General features: G+C 42.7%; 1 protein-coding gene across 6 annotated transcripts in view; it reads right to left on the bottom strand.

The window, feature by feature from the left end:
- SVEP1 (sushi, von Willebrand factor type A, EGF and pentraxin domain containing 1) overlaps window positions 1-21,776 on the bottom strand; it is a 401,736-nt gene that overhangs the window by 156,494 nt on the left and 223,466 nt on the right. For all 6 annotated transcript variants that reach the window (XM_056519354.1, XM_056519345.1, XM_056519336.1 and 3 more), the window contains 3 exons: window positions 6,989-7,085; window positions 2,444-2,557; window positions 158-271 (listed from right to left, as the gene is read on the bottom strand). In XM_056519354.1, the coding sequence (XP_056375329.1) occupies window positions 158-271; window positions 2,444-2,557; window positions 6,989-7,085 (325 nt within the window). The remainder of the gene's footprint in view (window positions 1-157; window positions 272-2,443; window positions 2,558-6,988; window positions 7,086-21,776) is intronic.

Below are 21,776 nucleotides of genomic sequence, written 5' to 3' on the forward strand. Positions count from 1 at the left end.
CCACTTTAACAACTGCAGCACGTGCAAACTGTTTACCATGTACTAGAATGATTAATACAAGCCATGGTCAACACAACCATCTCTATATGAATATGTGCTTCTAAATTGTGCATAACAAATCAATTGTACTTTTTATTTAAAAAAAAATTAAACTTACCTAGAAATCCATTCGCACAGCGGCAGTGGTACATGTTTATGCTGTCAATGCACGTGCCCTCGTTTTTACACGGACTAGAAGCACATTCATTAATATTTTCTTCACATATAGAACCTTAAAGTAATTTAAGATAAATATTATCTTACAATAGTACATATATATTAAAGTACATTAGTGTGAAAGGCAAGCAGTGTTCTATTTTTTACAAGTTATGACATGACCAGTTGTAAAGAATGATTAGTACAGTGTACAGTATATTTCATGGTTTTAGTGCTATAATGCTACAAAATAGTTGAACTTTAACGGTCTATTCACATGTTCGGTATCCTGCGCATATTTGATGTGCAGGATTTTATGCTGTAGATTTTAATGTTAAAGGGGTATTCCAGGAATTTTTTTTTTTATTTGACTATGCTACAGGGGCTGTAAAGTTAGTGTAGTTCATAATTTAGTGTCTGTACCTGTATGTGACGGTTTTCTCACAATACTTATGTGATTTTCACCCCAATATTTATATTCATCAGCATACAAAATTACTGTTGTCTCAGATTTTTCCCAGGTTGCAATGCGGCCGAGACCTGACTCACTAGTCAGCTGATGACAGGGAGCCTGTCTGCTTCAATGGGTGGAGGGATCGCTTGGTGGGAGAGAGATCAATCTGCAACTAATGCAACAACTGTAGGCACCCTGATTGAGAACCACAGGTCTTTTGTTTCAATGGGTGGGGTGGCTGATGTGTGGGAGGGAGGAACATGGAATTGTGGGATTTGTAGTCAAAAAAAGAAAAGTCAAACAGGAAATACCAGTTCACAAAAAGCTAGGCACAGTGTTATGGTAATCTCATGACATAGCCATTTAGCCCCAAGACAAGCGCAGATCGTTCCTAAGCATGTCCATTACTGTCTGCCAGGTATGTACTAAAATCACCTTATGGTGGATAACCCCTTTAACTAAGTGACTGAACACTGCTTTAAATCTGCAACTTCAAATCCTGCTCATCAAATATGTGCAGGATACTGTACATGTGAATGGACCCTAAAGGGGTTATTTAAAACAAATATGATTTCTTAAAAAAACAGCACCACATCTGTGTTCCGGTCATGTGTGGTATTGCAGCTCAGTTGCTTGAAAGTGATTAGAGCCAAATTGTAATACCACACACAAGACAGGTGAAGTACTGTTTTAGCTCTGCTTTTCTATTGCTGGGTATCCCCTTTAGGGTAGGGTACCACAGACCGGATCCGCATAGCATTTTATCCTGCGGATCTGCCGATGACCCAACCTTATATTGTGCCTCCAGCTGTTCCTCCCGTGTCCTGCTCGCAGTGGCAATGCGCTGCTCTGAGCAGCTACACGGGCTTGCGAGCTGCCACGATGCCTGAGTACACTGCGTATGCGTGTGGTGACTCGCAAGTCCCTGTGTGGCTTTTGGAGTGGCGCATTGTCTCTGCGAACAGGACACAGGGGTACAGCTGGAGGCTCAATAAATGGTCGGGTCATCGGCAGGTCCACAGCATAAAATACGCTGCAGATCTGTTATGTGTGACCCTACCTTTAAAGAGGTTTTCCCATTGGAGACAGTTTTCACATATCCTGTGGATGTCCCTACCTCTGGCCACACATTTTTCATAGCTGTCAGCTGAATGCTCATTTGGTGAACAGCTATCTCCTGGGATCCCTTCATGCACATGCACGCTCTGCTGAGCATACATACATGTAAAGACAGGAGATAAAGCCGCTACCAGACGCTTTATGTTGGAGGACAATCGGGACGCCCCCATACACATTACTGTTTCCCAACCAGGGCACCTCCAGCTGTTGCAAAACTACAACTTCCAACATGCCCAGACAGCCTTTGGCTGTCCGGGCATACTGGAAGTTGTAGTTTTACAACAGCTGGAGGTACTCTGGTTGGGATGCACTGCATTAGGTGATCGGCGTGTTTGGCCTACATTAACCTTATATCGATGGCCAGCTAAAGACTCCCATCTATCATGAAGCTGTCACATCACTTGTCACATCACTTTTACAGATCTTGAAAAAAAAGACACATGATTTGTGTCATAACTTATTATTTTATGTCATTGGTCTACCCCTCTAGGTACCATATTTTAGTAGCTTGTTTTAGTAACACTGCAGCCACTTATTTCTCCTGTAGGTGGATTTTTTTGCATTTAAGCCTCTTTACATCTCTAGTTAGACAAAGGTATTTTTTCTAATAGGTCTAAATGATGTCAATTCAGTTAATACCATTTTGCTTTTACTATGCCGTTGTTCTCTTTTTACCTCTGAAGCCAGCGGGACAACGGCATTCGAATTTCCCAACCCCATCATTACATATTCCATTGTTTCTGCATGGCATGGATTTGCAGTCATCAATGTTAATTTCACACTTCGTACCTGAAAGCAGATTACTAAATTACAAGAGCAGATGCATATTATGCTGCTATAAGAGGGTGCACACTTACAAATTTCCAAGTAAATGTTCCGAACAAATGTTTCATTCTGGCTAAGTAGGAACTACACTTGGCAGCCAGGGGACAATACTCATTTGTAGGAAACTTAACAATAAATGCTACACAAGTTATTTAGCCCTGGCCCATTTTAATTTTAGCAGTTTTTAATTATCATTAATTTTAATGGCAATAGATGGAAACGGATGTAGGGGAAGAAGAGGGAAAAAAAAGGTATTATTTTATTATAAGGATATAATAAATCTGCCAACTATCATCTCTGGAGGCAGACTACTAATGGTGACATCACTAAAATTTCTTTTTACCATCTGTTCCTCACATAACAATGTATTTAAAAGAATAATGTTCATTTTGATGACTATTATCACAACGACATACTAGAAGAGTCCTAGGCATGTGTTCTTTCTTTTCTGAGATGGCATAATTCTAGGCCCAGGTCCTGCAACTGTGGTACCCTAGAGGGTTTGATACTGTGATTCTTAAAGGGGTACTCCGGTGGAAAACTTTCCTCAGGGGGCGTGCAAGCTCGAAGGAGCGAAACGTATGTAGGGGTTGAGCATATCCCTGGGTAAGACCTATTGTATCATATGGTATTGGTAATATTAGTCTGGTTTATGTCTTCATGGTACTTCTTACTTTCTTATTCTTACCTGCTGCACATATGCTTCCTGAATGAGACTCTTTATCTGGACTGTTAACTTATATGTAAATACGGCTTACCTTTGGTATTTTCTATCCATGGTGTTACTTTGCTGTGCCATCTTTTATGTATTTTTTATGTATGTCTGTATTGGTTTAATAAAGATTTTGTAATGTTTTTCATAAGTTTTTTGGATATCTAGTAATTATTCCTTTGGTGTTTGTAAATTACTTCTATTAAAAAATCTTAATCCTTCCAGTATTTATTAGCTGCTTAATACTACAGAGGAAATTATTTTCTTTTTGGAACACAGAGCTCTCTTCTGACATCACGAGCACAGTGCTCTCTGCTGACATCTATGTCAATTTTAGGAACTGACCAGAGCAGCATATGTTTGCTATGGGGATTTTCTCCTACTCTGGACAGTTCTTAAAATGGACAGAGATGTCAGCAGAAAGCACTGTGCTCATGATTCAGCATGTGTTTTAAAAAGAAAAGAATGTCGTCTGTAGTGTTCAGCAGCTAATAAATACTGGAAGGATTCATATTTTTAATAGAAGTAATTTACAAATCTGTTTAACTTTCTGGCACCAGTTGATACAAAAAAATTTAAAAAAAAAAGACTTTTCCACTGGAGTACCCCTTTAATGCTATATGCTCCCTTTGGCTTACCATTTAACCCCTTAAGGACTCAGCCCATTTTGGCCTTAAGGACTCAGACAATTTAATTCTTACGTTTTCATTTTTTCCTCCTCGCCTTCTAAAAATCATAGCTCTTTTATATTTTCATCCACAGACTAGTATGAGGGCTTGTTTTTTGCATAACCAGTTGTCCTTTGTAATGACATCACTCATTATATCATAAAATGTATGGCGCAACCAAAAAACACTATTTTTGTGGGGAAATTAAAACGAAAAATGCAATTTTGCTAATTTTGAAAGGTTTCGTTTTCACGCCGTACAATTTATAGTAAAAATGACATGTGTTCTTTATTCTGAGGGTCAATACAATTAAAATGATATCCATTATTACATACTTTTATATTATTGTTGCGCTTAAAAAAAATCACAAACTTTTTAACCAAATTAGTACGTTTACAATCCTTTTATTTTGATGACCTCTAACTTTTTTATTTTTCCGTATAAGCGGCGGTATGGGGGCTAATTTTTTGCGCCATGATCTGTACTTTTTTTTTATATCACATTTGCATATAAAAAGCTTTTAATTCATTTTTTATATTTTTTTTTTTTATAAAATGTATTAAAAAAAGTAGGAATTTTGGACTTTTTTTTTTTTTCGTTCACGCCGTTCACCGTACCGGATCATTAACATTTTATTTTAATAGTTCGGACATTTACGCACGTGGCGATACCAAATATGTCTATAAAAAAAAAAATTTACGCTTTTTGGGGGTAAAATAGGAAAAAACGGACGTTTTACTTTTTTATTGGGGGAGGGGGTTTTTCCTTTTTTTTTACTTTTACTTTTACATTTTTTTACATTTTTTTTACACTTGAATAGTCCCCATAGGGGACTATTCATAGCAATACCATGATTGCTAATACTGATCTGTACTATGTATAAGACATAGAACAGATCAGTGTTTTCGGTCATCTTCTGCTCTGGTCTGCTCGATCACAGACCAGAGCAGGAGACGCCAGGAGCCGGACGGAGGAAGGAGAGGGGACCTCCGTGCGGCGTTATGAATGATCGGATCCCCGCAGCAGCGCTGCGGGCGATCCGATCATTCATTCAAATCGCGCACTGCCGAAGATGCCGGGATCTGTATTGATCCCGGCACCTGAGGGGTTAATGGCGGACGCCCGCGAGATCGCGGGCGTCGGCCATTGCCGGCGGGTCCCTGGCTGCGATTAGCAGCCGGGATCAGCAGCGCATGACACGGGCATCGCTCCGATGCCCGCGGTTATGCACAGGACGTAAATGTACGTCCTGGTGCGTTAAGTACCACCTCACCAGGAGGTACATTTACGTTCTGCGTCCTTAAGGGGTTAAAGAGTAACTGAAAGGCACTAAACCCAATATCCTGGGCTATAGTGCAGGTGGACAGCTTTAAAAAGAGGGGTTACTTACAGTAATCCTTGGTTTAGTTGCAGAGTTATGGCAGGTTAATCCTCTATTCCTTTTGCGCAGTTCTGCGCAATAGAGACCGGGAGCCGGCTTGCCAAGCTCCCCTGCCTCCTCGATATTCCCGGTCTGGCCCACACCTGTGATAAATATGCTAATGTATTCATCGGGGGTGAGCACTCCCTGCTCCCTGAACAGAGTGCAGGTGCCATTGCCTCTCTACACCTGAAAGGCAGCGATGCCCTGATGAATATATTAGCATATTTATCACGCGGGCTCGGGGAGCCGGCTCCCTGTCTTCCTTGCGTAGAGCTGCACAATAGGAATAGTGGATTGACATGCCATTACTCTGCAAGTACACCAAGGATTAAAGTAAGTAACAGCTCTTTTTAAAGATGATTATCTGGACTATAACCCAGTATATTGGGTTTAGTGGGGGTGAACAGCCTGTCAGTTTCTCTTTAAATAAGTTCTCCAGTCTCAGAAATCTCTAGCATATCCACAAGACAAGATATGTTTTTAATGTCTGATAAGGTGGGTTTCCTACCTTTAGTGGGCCCACCTATTGGAAGAATCAAGACCACTGTTCCACTAAGGTGAGGTGAGATGAGTGCAGATTGATTGAAGAGGGGACCATGCTACTCAGTTACCTAGTACCCTAGACTTAAAGGGATTATCCAGCAAGAGTTTTTTTTTTCTTTATTCCTTTGGCCATTGCACATTATATAAAAAACAAACTCCAGTGTTCCCAGCTCCAGTCTCTGGCTGCGACTGTCATTCTGTCAGAAATCGTGACACTTGGGCCCAGAGTGACGTCAGGGCTCAGAGTGTCATACTGCCCCTTAGCCAATCAGTCAACAAGGCGGGACATTGCCCCATCGTAAAACCCCTTTAAAGAAGTGCATGACTCCAAACAGTCGCTTGTTTTGTGTGCAAGAGACTATCCTGTATAACTTCAGAATTATTGCAGTGCCAAGTGGATATTCTACACATTTTCATATCACTGTAACATAAGACTTATCTGCCATAAGGATTTTGGAATTTTAACATATTTAAATTTAACATACATGAACATCAATTTTTTTGGGCACGGATGTATGGAGAGGTTTAAGAGCTGAGCCTGCCTCATATCTGGTGGGGGCCAGCTGCTATTTGCACTTGACAACTGCCATCTGTGGCCATTAGATTTAACTCCAATGTGGCCCATTTAACCTCCTAGATACCGCTGTCATCAGTAACCATGACATCTGTGTGTCCCATGACCATATCTCCCACATTCAGAAGGCCTCTGTGACATCAATGTTTGTACAGCTATTGCGCCCTGTCATGGTAAGGGCAGCATTAGTGTGTTGACAGGTGTCCTTTAACACTTTATATTGGTCTTTGTTTTTCAATGTTCTTTGAGAAAATATAATAATTTAGAATTTTCGATAATCTTGCTCAGGTCTTGGAGCAAAGGAGGATGACTCATGCTACTGTAACATAATAAATGTCTCAGCTGTGAAATACAATTTCAAGTATTTCACATAAAACTATCCATCAACTCCCCAAGTGGAGCAACCTGTGTATATAACCTGTGTATATAAAGAAATCTTCCCTAGTATTAAATGGCAAACACTACATTTAATTACCTGTGTAGCCTCTGAGACACGTGCAAGTATATCCACTTCCAACCTGTTTACAGGTTCCACTATTCTGGCATGGATTTAAAAAGCAATCATGAAAAACCTGTCAAGTAAAACAAATGGCCATTAGAAACATATATTAAAAAAGGGAACATAATAAAAACAATGCTATATTAAAAAACATTAAAAGGAAATAACCATGAAAAAATATGTATTAAAACGTATCACAATGAAATTAACATAAAAAAGCAATATTGCAGCCAGGATAGAGTATCGTATTATCCACACAAGGCTTCGGATTTAAACTCTATTTCCTATTTGCTATTCCCCAGTGGAAGAGAACCCGCTATGAGGAACCATTTCTCAACACTAACATCTCTTCCTACCCTTGTTGCTGCACTATTTCTGCACAAACCAGATACCTGCACACAAAACCTCATTTGCTAAGTGCAGTCATGCATGCTTACTTCTGTTGTAACTGTGGAAACAATATAATTAGACATTTTTGAAATAGGATCCTTGCATGGTTTAAGTTAATTTAATCATCTTAAAATACAGATTTCACATTTTCATAGAATCTCAGGCTACCATGTAGTAATTATTTATTGAAAGCCCTAAAGAGATTAGAAACGAGACTGTAAAGTATACGGTGTGATATAGCTCCATAGTGTTACATAGTATAGCCCCCCCTAAAGTGCACCCATACAGGGGTGCAGTCATTATCCATGTATCAACAAAACCATCTGCCTTTTGTTGAGGTACCTCTAGTGCCATCATCTCATTGCTCCACAGTGATTCTGATTTATTTCTCGTGATAACATCCTTATTGAAAACAAGAGGGAAAAGAATTCCTCAGCAAACCCTCCACCAAAATGTACACCATGCAGATTTGAAATCCGCAACATAGGTGAATTTGTGTGAAATTTGCTGCTACCAAACTATAAGGATATGTTCACACAGTGTAAAATTTGCTGGCGTATTTTATTTGCATGCATTTTAGTTTTTGCATATTTTCAGCCCAAAAAAAATGGCTCCAAAAGAATCTGGAAGTTTTTTTTGAAATGGGGGTCATAATGTGAAAGCATGCTGCTTTCCGCTTCCCTGATTTATTAAGAGGTGCACACGGGTAAAGCAGGTCGCATTCATTGCTTCTGAAATGCACAATACCTTTGAGATAGCATAGTATTTAGCTTCAGTTTACACTACATGTGGGGCATAAATTGTAATAAATTTGACACGCCTACTTTCACGTTCACTTTACTCCAAGCTCCGTCTACTTGGCTAATGAGGTGCAAAGTTAAAAAGGTCCAAGTAATTTCTGCAGAGTGGAGACCTTCTCAAACATTTTGTGACTATTAAAGTCTGCACCCAGTGTTGAAAATTATAAATCCCCCCCTCACACTTTACCACACACACTGGTTTACCCTCTATGAAGAGTATAGCCAGTTTTTCCTCTATGAAGAGTATAGCCAGTTTTCCACCCCTCCCCCCAAATAAACATAGAACATTTTCCAGCCAAGTTATTTCTGACGTATAAGAAAATATTCTTTTCATTAGGGTGCTCCTTAACAGAATGCATATCATATCCACACAATGGGATGGGCTGTCTTTTTTTGGCAACTCCGGATCCAATCCATTCCAGTACTATAACTTGTTGTCAGTAATAATGGTGAACTTCTCACAGTGAAAAAGATTTGATAACAGAAAATCACAAATGAGTTTGCTAAGAATTTAACTGCATTTTGAGAATTAGTTTTCTATTTGATTGGGATTTTGCTACTTCTTATTATAAACTGGAATATCCCTTTAAGGCCAGATTCACACATGGCACGTTTTGTTACAGAATCTTCTGCAACTGACCCATTCATCTGAAGGTGACTTTCAGAAATCCTCATGCTTCCCACCAAAACAATCTTGAATGGAACTTATTTTAGTCACTAAAATTTCAGCAACAAAACTTGAGCTTGTTTTTTGCAGGGCAAGTTTTCTTTTTTTTATCTCCACTATTTTGGGGGTTCATATATTTTATTGTTTAAAGGGGTATTCCAGGCAAAAACATCTTATCCCCTAGCAAAAGGATAGGGGATAAGATGTCTGATCGCGGGGGGCCCGCCGCCGGGACCCCCTGCGATCTCCCTGCAGCAGCCCGCATTCTATGCAAAGCTGCGTCTGAAGTTTCGGAAACCTCCGGGCTTCCGAGACGGGGACGTGACATCATGCCATGCCCCCTCCATTCATTTCTATGGGAGGAAGTGTAACGGCCGCAACGCCCCCTCCCGTAGACATGAATCACATAGACAAGAAGAGATCGTGGGTGGTCCCCAGCGGCAGGCCCCCCGCGATCAGACATCTTATCCCCTATCCTTTTGATAGTGGATAAGATGTTTTTGCGCGGAATACCCCTTTTAAGATTTATTAACTTTTTTGCTCGTCAAATGAAAATTGTTTTATTTTTTTTATTTATTTTTTACTATTGAAATTGAAATAACCTTACAGCTTTATTCTGTTGTTCAGTATGATTACAGCGATACCAAATTTGTGTACATTTTTTTCCTACATTGCCATAACAGAAACATTTAAGAAAATAAATAGCATCACCATTATACAAGATGCATAACTCTTTTAGATTTTTTTGCCTGATGGCGCTATGTTAGGGCACATTATTTATTCGAAAACTTGTAGTATTTGTTGGTGCCATTTTGAAATGTGTATGACTTTTTTTTTTATTTTATTTTCCTTTGTTTGAGAGGTGGATTAACAAAATTTTTTTTTACAGTGCTTAACTAATGCGATAAATATTAAAATTATTTTATTGTTCGGGTCATTAAAAATGTGGCAATCTTAAATTTTTGTGTTTGTATTTTATTTTTTATATATAAAAAGGATCACATATATATATTTTTTTTTTTGGGGGGGGGGGAGAATGATACTTTATTGTAAGTACAATTTATTTATACTTTTTTGTTTTTGTTTTACTTTATGGCCAGGTACACTAGAAAGGTAGAAAAGGTACCCTTAATTACTGCCATACTGCCCATGTATCAGCAGTCATTAAGAGGTTAAAGAAGCACTTTTGGTTTGTTTTTATTTTTTATTGTTTTGCCAATATCATGCACACTCTCCACAACTATTCTGAATGTGTCATTTGTTTAATTCCAGCACAGCTGCATTCATGCATTTTATTATTGTAATTAGGTCATGTGATCAACAGCCTGACCCATAGAAAATCACAGTTAGAGATGAGCGAACTTACAGTAAATTCGATTGTCGCGAACTTCTCGGCTCGGCATTTGATTACTTATCCGCCATAAATGAGTTCAGCTTTCAGGTGCTCCGGTGGGCTGGAAAAGGTGGATACAGTCCTAGGATACAGTCCTAGGAGACTCTTTCCTAGGACTGTATCCACCTTTTCCAGCCCACCGGAGCACCTGAAAGCTGAACTAATTTATGCAGGATAAGTAATCAACTGCCTAGCCGAGAAGTTTGTGACGAATCGAATTTACTGTAAGTTCGCTCATCTCTAATCACAGTGTTTATTCTATGGATGTGGTCTGTCCTGGGTCAGCTGCTTTAGCTGACAGTGACTGTGAACTACAGCCTCACCTATTGGATGCCTACTGGCAGCTCACAAACCCTTCCCCTCTCCTCTTTCCCCCCCCCCCCCCCTCCCCTCCCAGCCCTCTGCTACTTCTATGGGATCTGGATATATATTGTAATTGTACACCTTCTTTAAACTTGTGTTCTTACTGATCCTGATTTACTATGGTAAACGTGGCATGTTTTGTCGAGTTGTGCGCCAGATTCTCACTTTGTGTTCTTGCTGTGATCCACCAAAATTTTGCCAACTTTGCATTTTTAACCTAAATTTTGGAATATCACCACAAATCATGGTCAAAATATGGTAAGAACACTAGAAATATGTGGTAAAAATGAATCATGTGAATATAGCCTGAAGGTTTTAAATCTTCACAAAACACCTGGGATTCTAGGTAAAAAAAAATAGCCTATGCTGCATTTAATAAACAAATAAATAAATAAATAAATAAAAATTACTAAAAACTAAAGATTTTACAAAAAAAATACTAAAGTAATAAACTTTGTAATAAATTAATTTGTACTTATAATTGTATTTTCAGCTATTTGATCTTGTCATAACAATCAGTATAATGCATGCTTAAAAATACATACTTTCAGCTTTTTCTGCCTAAATTGCCTGGTCAGTATGCTGCTCTTGAACGATAACAGGTTAATTTTAATAAGTGGAAGGAGATAAGTGGTGCTATTAGAGTGTGTTCACACATTTAGGCTTTTAATTACAAATACTGAATACAAACCAGGAACCGATCATCAATGTAGGACATATGAAGGAAGACTGACTTTTTTTTCTTTTATAATTCATTCCGTGCTTTGTATTCAACAATTTCAATTAAAATCCTGAGCGTGTGAACACATCCTTCAAGTTGTATTGACTTTGTGCCTTTATATGCTTTATAACGCTTTAAGTCCCTCAAACATATTCATGAAAAGTAAGCCAAATACAGCAATTTTGGTGAGACTGTGTTAAGTATGTCTATTGGAGCCTTCCGACTCCACTCCTACAAATGATGTTGGGTGAAAGAAGTACGAGGCATGTTAAATTTCAATGGCCCTTCTCCCCATTGAAAACATGTTCATGTTTGTCCAAGGAGGTAAGCATGTATATTGAAAATTGGAGTAATGACTGACAACTATTGAAGGTGTATAAAGGGCTATTCCAGGAAAAAACTTTTTTTTTATATATATCAACTGGCTCCAGAAAGTTAAACAGATTTGTAAATTACTTCTACTAAAAAATCTTAATCCTTTCAGTACTTATGAGCTTCTGAAGTTAAGGTTGTTCTTTTCTGTCTAAATCCTCTCTGATGACACCTGTCTCGGGAAACGCCCAGTTTAGAAGAGGTTTGCTATGGAGATTTGCTTCTAAACTGGGCGTTTCCCGAGACAGGTGTCAGCAGAGAGGATTTAGACAGAAAAGAACAACCTTAACTTCAGAAGCTCATAAGTACTGAAAGGATTAAGATTTTTAATAGAAGTAATTTACAAATCTGTATAACTTTCTGGAGCCAGTTGATGTATAAAAAAAAGTTTTTTCCTGGAATACCCCTTTAACCCCTTAACCACTTAAGGACATAGGACGTTCTCTAACGTCCCCGCTACCTGGGCTTTAATGCCCAAGGACGTTAGAGAACGTCCTGTTGTATTTCCGGTCTCTGCCGCTCACCGGGCAGAGATCAGAAGTGGATGCCTGCTGAAATCCTTCAGCAGGCATCCAGGGCAAACGCCGAGGGGGGCCATCCAGGGCAAACGCCGAGGGGGGCCTTGCGATCTGCGGCGATACCGGGCTGATCGGGTCTCTGGGACCCGACCGCCCGGTAATTTTGCATGATCCCGGCAGTCACAGACAGCCAGGACTATGCTGAAGACTAGGAGCGAGGTGGCAAGCCTGCCACCTCCTCCGATCCCCTGCAATTCTTCGGTTAACTAATCGACCAATCGCAGGGGGGGTGCGGTTACTTCCTCCCGCCCTGCCCCTGGAAGTCCGGAGAGGACGGGAGGAAGACCGGAGGACGCGGCGGGGGACGGGGGAGTGCTGGGGCCCGGCCCCGGTACTTACCTCGTCCCTGAAGACCCGGATCCCGGCGACAGAGATGGCGGCAGCGGCGACAGGTGAGTTGATCTTCAGCCGCGGTCGGGCCCTTTACAGCAATGCACGTCGCCGTAAAGCGACATGCATTGCTGTAATGGGACCCTGTAAACTACAACTCCCAGCATGCCCAGACAGCCCTTCGCGTATGGGCATGCTGGGAGTTGCAGTTTTGCAACATCTGGAGGTCCACAGTTTGGAGACCACTGTGCCCTTCCAGATGTTGCAAAACTACACATCCTCAGCATGCCCTTACTGTCCAGGCATGCTGGGAGTTGTAGTTCTTTAACATCTGGCCCTTCAGATGTTGCAGAACTACAACTCCCAGCATGCCTTGACAGTTTTGGCATACTGGGAGTTGTAGTTTTGCAACATCTGGAAGGGCACAGATTGGGAACCACTGTATTAGTGGTCTGTAAACTGTAGTCCTCCAGATGTTGCAAAACTACAACTCCAAGCATGCTGGGAGTTGTAGTTCGGCAACATCTGGCTCTAAAGATGTTGCCGAACTACTACTCCCAGCATGCCTGAGAATGCTGAGAGTTGTGGTTTTGCAACAACTGGAGGCACACTGGTTGGGAAACATTGTCTGTTTCCTAACTCAGTGTTTCCCAACCCGTGTGCCTCCAGCTGTTGCAAAACTATAACTACCAGCATGCACTGATAAACTGTGCATGCTGGGAGTTGTAGTTTTGCAACAGCTGGAGGTCCCCCCCCCCCCCTGTGAATGTACAGGGTACATTCACATGGGCAGGGGGCTTACAGTGAGTATCAGGCTGCAAGTTTGCGATGCAGCAAATTTTGCGCGGCAGCTCATACTCGCAGCGGGAAACACTACACTACCACAAAATAAAATAAAAAGTAAAAAAACACTACATATACGCATACCCCTACACAGCCCCCCTCCCCTCCCAATAAAAATGAAAAACGGCTGGTAAGCCACTGTTTCCAAAATGGAGCCTCCAGCTGTTGCAAAATAACAACTCCCAGTGTTGTCGGACAGCCGTTGACTGTCCAAGCATGCTGGGAGTTTTGCAACAGCTGGAGGCACCCTGTTTGGGAATCACTGGCGTAGAATACCCCTATGTCCACCCCTATGGAAATCCCTAATCCAGGCCTAAAATGCGCATGGCGCTCTCACTTTGGAGCCCTGTCGTATTTCAAGGCAACAGTTTAGGGTCACATATGGGGTATCGCCGTACTCGGGAGAATTTGCCTAACAAATTTTGGGGGGCTTTTTCTCCTTTAACCCCTTATGAAAAGGTGAAGTTGGGGTCTACAACAGCATGTTAGTGTAAAAAAATTAATTTTTTACACTAACACGCTGGTGTTGCCCTATACTGTTCATTTTGACAAGAGGTAAAAGGGAAAAAAGCCCCCCAAAATTTGTAATGCAACTTCTCCCGACTACGGAGATACCCCATAAGTGGGCGTAAAGTGCTCTGGGGGCGCACAACAAGGCCCAGAAGGGAGAGTGCACCATGTACATTTGAGGTGATTTGCACAGGGGTGGCTGATTGTTACAGCGGTTTTGACAAACGCAAAAAAAAAAAAAAAAAAACATGTGACCCCAGGCCCGTCGCTACCGGACCGGCAAACCAAGCAATTGCTTGGGGCCCTGAGCTGGCTGGGGGGCCCCGAGCAGAGCCGGTGCTTGCCCGTCATGTAGCGACGGGGCACTTAGGGGGGCCCGCACATTTCACCAAAATTGCATTTTTGGGGGGCGCGGGCCCCTTAAGAAACAAAGCAGGGCCGGCACCGGACAGGTCAGGGGATGATTGGAGTAGAGACATCACGTGCCCCGCGCAGGCACGCACGTCTACGCCAATCACCTGACCTGTCCCTGCTTGCGTCCCCGCGGGAACCTCCAGCATCCTCCGTGCAGTGACAGCAGCAGACTCACGCCTCTGCAACGATCCCCGGCAGGGTAAGTAAACTGGCGCGGGGGGCCCGGGGGGGGGATTGTATGGTTGTCAGGGGACTGCAATGGTGATGAGAGGTGTGTGTGTGTGTGGGGGGGGGGGGGTCATGGGGGTCATGAGAGATGCAGGGGGGTGTTATGGGGGTCATGAGAGATGCAGGGGGGTGTTATGGGGGTCATGAGAGATGCAGGGGGGTGTTATGGGGGTCATGAGAGATGCAGGAGGGGTGTTATGGGGGTCATGAGAGATGCAGGAGGGGTGTTATGGGGGTCATGAGAGATGCAGGGGGTGGTGTTATGGGGGTCAGGAGAGATGCAGGGGGTGGTGTTATGGGGGTCATGAGAGATGCAGGAGGGGTGTTATGGGGGTCATGAGAGATGCAGGAGGGGTGTTATGGGTGTCATGAGAGATGCAGGAGGGGTGTTATGGGGGTCATGAGAGATGCAGGAGGGGTGTTATGGGGGTCATGCGAGATGCAGGGGGGATGTTATGGGGGTCATGAGAGATGCAGGGGGGTGTTATGGGGATCATGAGAGATGCAGGTGGTGTTATGGGGATCATGAGAGATGCAGGGGGGTGTTATGGGGATCATGAGAGATGCAGGGGGGTGTTATGGGGGTCATGAGAGATGCAGGAGGGGTGTTATGGGGGTCATGAGAGATGCAGGGGGTGTTATGGGGGTCATGAGAGATGCAGTGGGGTGTTATGGGGATCATGAGAGATGCAGGGGGTGTTATGGGGGTCATGAGAGATGCAGGAGGGGTATTATGGGGGTCATGAGAGATGCAGGAGGGGTGTTATGGGGGTCATGAGAGATGCAGTGGGGTGTTATGGGGGTCATGAGAGATGCAGGGGGTGTTATGGGGGTCATGAGAGATGCAGTGGGGTGTTATGGGGATCATGAGAGATGCAGGGGGTGTTATGGGGGTCATGAGAGATGCAGGAGGGGTATTATGGGGGTCATGAGAGATGCAGGAGGGGTGTTATGGGGGTCATGAGAGATGCAGGGGGGTGTTATGGGGATCATGAGAGATGCAGTGGGGTGTTATGGGGGTCATGAGAGATGCAGTGGGGTGTTATGGGGGTCATGAGAGATGCAGTGGGGTGTTATGGGGGTCATGAGAGATGCAGTGGGGTGTTATGGGGGTCATGAGACATGCAGTGGGGTGTTATGGGGGTCATGAGAGATGCAGGAGGGGTGCTATGGGGGTCATGAGAGATGCAGGAGGGGTGTTATGGGGGTCATGAGAGATGCAGGAGGGGTGTTATGGGGGTCATGAGAGATGCAGGAGGGGTGTTATGGGGGTCATGAGAGATGCAGGAGGGGTGTTATGGGGGTCATGAGAGATGCAGGAGGGGTGTTATGGGGGTCATGAGAGATGCAGGGGGGTGTTATGGGGGTCATGAGAGGTGCCCCCCCTGCACCTCTCCTCATCACCCCCCCGGTTATAATAGTGATGAGGAGAGGTGTGGGGGGGGGTTATAGTAATGATGAGGAGAGGTTTGGCGGGGGGTTATGGGGATGATGAGGACACAGAGGATAAGAGGGGGTGTATATGTATATATGATGTGTATGCATGTGTGGCAGTATTGTATTCAGTGGATACAGTGTGGAGCAGCATTATATTCAGGGTACAGTGTGGGGCAGCATTATATTCAGGGTACAGTGTGTGGCAGCATTATATTCAGAGTACAGTGTGTGGCAGCATTATATTCAGGGTACAGTGTGTGGCAGCATTATATTCAGGGTACAGTGTGTGGCAGTATTATATTCAGGGGTACAGTGTGTGGAAGCATTATATTCAGTGGATACAGTGTGTGGCAGCATTATAGTCAGGGTACAGTGTGTGGCAGCATTATATTCAGGGTACAGTGTGTGGCAGCATTATATTCAGGGTACAGTGTGTGGCAGCATTATATTCAGGGTACAGTGTGTGGCAGCATTATATTCTGGGGTACAGTGTGTGGAAGCATTATATTCAGGGTACAGTGTGTGGCAGTATTACATTCAGGGTACAGTGTGTGGTAGCATTATAGTCAGGGTACAGTGTGTGGCAGCATTATATTCAGGGTACAGTGTGTGGCAGGATTATATTCAGGGTACAGTGTGGGGCAGTATTATATTCAGGGGTACAGTGTGTGGCAGCATTATATTCAGGGTACAGTGTGTGGCAGTATTATATTCAAGGTACAGTGTGAGGTAGCATTATATTCAGGGTACAGTGTGTGGCAGCATTATATTCAGGGTACAGTGTGTGGCAGTATTATATTTAGGGGGTACAATGTGTGGCAGGATTATATTCAGGGTACAGTGTGGGGCAGTATTATATTCAGGGGTACAGTGTGGGGAAGCATTATATTCAGGGTACAGTGTGGCAGTATTATATTCAGTGGATACAGTGTGGAGCAGCATTATAGTCAGGGTACAGTGTGTGGCAGCATTATATTCAGGGTACAGTGTGTGGCAGCATTATAGTCAGGGTACAGTGTGTGGCAGCATTATAGGCAGGGTACAGTGTGTGGCAGCATTATAGTCAGGGTACAGTGTGTGGCAGTATTATATTCAAGGTACAGTGTGAGGCAGCATTATATTCAGGGTACAGTGTGTGGCAGTATTATATTCAGGGTACAGTGTGTGGCAGTATTATATTCAAGGTACAGTGTGAGGCAGCATTATATTCAGGGTACAGTGTGGGGCAGTATATTATTTAGAGTACACTTTCTGGCAAGGTTATAATGATTACTGTCTTCATGCAGAGGATGAGGATCTACTGACATTGAGGAGCCAATGATGCCTGGATGTCAGACTCTGCAGAGAAGATGGAGCTGGAAGAAGACATGGTCTCTGGACCAGATGAAGAAGAAAAGATAACAGAGAAGATATCACTCAAGTCAGAAGACGTCACTCAGGTCACTGATATCATTGTGTATTCTCCTGACTGTCCCATCAGAGCTGTAGTCACTTGTAAGTTCTGCAGTGATGATGGGTAAAACTGTGTCCAATCTGTGTCTCTTCAGCTGTTACAAAACTACAACTCCCATTGCCAGAGGCTCTCCAGAATGATGGGAGTTTTAGCTTTCCAACAGCTGGAGAACCACTTTAACCGAGGTGATCGGTGGGGGTCTCAGCAGTCAAACCCCCACCCAAAAAAATGGCCCTGGGGGGGGGGTTCTGGACAGGGGGTATGGGTAGGGAACACTGCTGCACCTAATTTGGGGGGAACACTGCCTACCTAATGTGGGGGAACTCTGCTGCACCTAATGTGGGGGGAACACTGCTGCACCTAATGTGCGTCGTATTGACGTTCGCTCACGTTGCGCTTCCAGAATTCAGGGGCCGGCGTTACTATGTCCCGATGCCGGCCCTAGAGCGTGACGTGCATCAACATCAAAGGGTGGGGGGGGGGGGCCTCCATGTCCATTTTGTTTGGGGCCCCCAAATTCCTTCAAACGGCCCTGTGTGACCCCATTTTGGAAACTACACCCTTCACGGAACGTAATGAGGGGTGCAGTGAGAATTTACACCCCACTGGTGTCTGACAGATCTTTGGAACAGTGGGCTGTGCAAATTAAACATTTTGTACAGCCCACTGTTCCAAACATCTGACAGACACCAGTGGGGGGTAAATGCTCAATGTACCCCTTGTTACGTTTCTCAAGGGGTCTAGTTTCCAAAATGGTATGCCATGTTGGGGTTATTTTGCTGTCCTGGCACCATAGGGGCTTCCTAAATGCAACATGCCCCCCGAGCAAAATTTGCTCTCCAAAAGCCAAATATGACTCCTTCTCTTCTGAGCATTGTAGTCCGCCCGTAGTGCACTTCAGGTCCACTTATGGGGTACCTCCAGATACCTTCATACTCAGAAGAGATGGGGTTACAAATTTTGGGGGGTCTTTTCTGCTATTAACCCTTGCAAAAATGTGAAATTTGGGGGGAAACACACATTTTAGTGAAAAATTATTATTTTTTTTTACATATGCAAAAGTCGTGAAACTCCTGTGGGGTATTAAGGCTCACTTTATTCCTTGTTACGTTCCTCAAGGGGTCTAGTATCCAAAATGGTATGCCATGTGAGGGTTTTTTTGCTGTTGTGGCACCATAGGGGCTTCATAAATGCGACATGCCCCCCGACCAAAATTTGCTCTCCAAAAGCCAAATATGACTCCTTCTCTTCTGAGCATTGTACTTCGCCCGTAGTGCACTTCAGGTCCACTTATGGGGTACCTCCATACTCAGAAGAGATGGGGTTACAAATTTTGGGGGGGTTTTCTGCTATTAACCCTTGCAAAAATGTGAAATTTGGGGGGAAACACACATTTTAATGAAAAAATATAAATATTTTTTTACATATGTAAAAGTCGTAAAACACCTGTGGGGTATTAAGGTTCACTTTACCCCTTGTTACGTTTCCCAAGGGGTCTAGTTTCTAAAATGGTATGCCATGTGGGGATTTTTTTGCTGTTCTGGTACCATAGGGGCTTCCTAAATGCAACATGCCCCCCAAAAACCATTTCAGAAAAACGTACTCTCCAAAATCCCCTTGTCGCTCCTTCCCTTCTGAGCCCTCTACTGCGCCCGCCAAACACTTTACATGGACATATGAGGTATATGCATACTCGAGAGAAATAAGGCTACAAATATAAGTAAACATTTTCTCCTTCTACCCCTTGTAAAAATAAAAAAATTGGGTCTAAAAGAACATGCGAGTGTAAAAAATGAAGATTGTGAATTTTCTCCTTCACTTTGCTGCTATTCCTGTGAAACACGTAAAGGGTTAAAACGCTGACTGAATGTCATTTTGAATACTTTGGGGGGGTGCAGTTTTTATAATGGGGTCATTTGTGGGGTATTTCTAATATGAAAACCCTTTAAATCCACTTCAAACCTGAATTGGTCCCTGAAGAATAGTGAGTTTGAAAATTTTGTGAAAAATTGGAAAATTGCTGCTGAACTTTGAAGCCCTCTGGTGTCTTCCAAAAGTAAAATCACATAAATTTTATGATGTAAACATAAAGTAGACATATTGTATTTGTGAATAAAACATTTTTTTATTTGGAATATCCATTTTCCTTACAAGCAGAGAGCTTCAAAGTTCGAAAAATGCAAAGTTTTCATTTTTTTCATAAAATTTTGGAATTTTTCACTAAGAAACAATGCAAGTATCGACAAAATGTTACCAATAACATAAAGTAGAATATGTCATGAAAAAAAAATCTCGGAATCAGAATGAAAGGTAAAAGTATCCCAGAGTTATTAATGTTTAAAGTGACAGTGGTCAGATGTTCAAAAAACGCTCTGGTCCTAAGGTGTAAAATGGCCTGGTCCTTAAGGGGTTAAGGACTCAGGGTTTTTAATTTTTTGCACTTTCGTTTTTTCCTCCTTACCTTTTAAAAATCATTACCCTTTCAATTTTCCACCTAAAAATCCATATTATGGCTTATTTTTTGCGTCACCAATTCTACTTTGCAGTGACATCAGTCATTTTACCCAAAAATTTACGACGAAACGGAAAAAAAATCATTGTGCGAAAAAATCGAAGAAAAAACGCCATTTTGTAACTTTTGGGGGCTTCCGTTTCTATGCAGTGCATATTTCGGTAAAAATGACACCTTATCATTATTCTGTAGGTCCATACAGTTAAAATGATACCCTACTTATATAGGTTGGATATTGTCGTACTTCTGGAAAAAATCATAGCTACATGCAGGAAAATGTATACGTTTAAAAATGTCCTATTCTGACCCCTATAACTTTTTTATTTTTCCACGTACAGGGCGGTATGATGGCTCATTTTTTGCGCCGTGATCTGAAGTTTTTATCTGTATGATTTTTGTTTTGATCGGATTATTTGATCACTGTTTATTCATTTTTTAATGGTATAAAAAGTGACCAAAATACGCTTTTTTGGACCTTGGAATTTTTTTGCGCATACGCCATTGACCGTGCGGTTTCATTAATGATATATTTTTATAGTTCGGACATTTACACACGCGGCGATGCCACATATGTTTATTTTTATTTTTATTTACACTGTTTTATTTTTTTCATGGGAAAAGGGGGATGATTCAAACTTTTATTAGTGTTTATAATTAACACTTTTTTTAACTTTTTTTTGCAGTGTTATAGGTCCCATAGGGACCTATAACACTGCACACACTGATCTCTCATCCTGATCACAGGCATGTATTAACACGCCTGTGATCAGTGTTATCGGCCCTTGACTGCTCCTGCCTGGATCTCAGGCACGGAGCAGTCATTCGTTGATCGAACACCGAGGAGGCAGGTAAGGGCCCTCCCGGTGTCCTGCAAGCTGTTCGGGACGCCGCGATTTCACCGCGGCAGTCCCGAACAGCCCGACTGACTATCCGGGATACTTTCACTTTCGCTTTAGAAGCGGCGGTCAGCTGTGACCGCCGCTTCTAAAGGGTAAATACCGCACATCGCCGCAATCGGCGATGTGTGGTATTAGCCGCGGGTCCCGGCCGTTGATGAGCGCCGGGACCGATGCGATGTGATGCGGGGTCGTTGCAGGGTCGCTTCATATCGCGGGAGGCGGCGCAGGACGTAAATATACGTCCTGCGTCGTTAAAGGGTTAAGGCCCTCATTTTAATGACATAGGACAATAATTTTGCTTACATAAAAAAAAAAAAGCTACTATACCATATCCTATCACACAAATTTAGTAAAACTGTGGAATATTGCCTTCAGTTTTCTTGGGTATGATGCCACAAGGTTTGTACAAATGGAATTGGGGACTTTCTACTATTCTACTTTGCAGAGCCTCTCAAGTTCTGCCAAGTTGGATGGGGACCACGGACGCATAGGGACCATCAGTCAGGTCTCTCTAGAGATGTTTCACTGGGTTACAGTCAGGGCTTAAGCCACTTCTGTGTTGTCTTGGCTATACGCTTAGGGTAAGGTCCGGAGCACTCTGGATCAAGGTTTTTATTAAGAATATGTCTGTACTTTGCCCCATACAGCTTTCCTTTAACCCTGACCATCCTCCCTTCCCCATCCTCTGAAAAACATCCCCACAGCATAAAGTTGCCACCACCCTGCTTCTCTTGGAAGTTTCTTCAACCATTGAAGTGACCATTGGTTACCTCTCTAACCAATGTCCTTCTCACAGATTACTTAGTATGGTCGGCAGTCAGCTCTAGGAAGAGTCTAGTTGTCCCAAACATCTT

The sequence above is a fragment of the Hyla sarda genome, chromosome 1 (assembly GCF_029499605.1).
Source record: "Hyla sarda isolate aHylSar1 chromosome 1, aHylSar1.hap1, whole genome shotgun sequence".
Classification (NCBI taxonomy): domain Eukaryota; kingdom Metazoa; phylum Chordata; class Amphibia; order Anura; family Hylidae; genus Hyla; species Hyla sarda.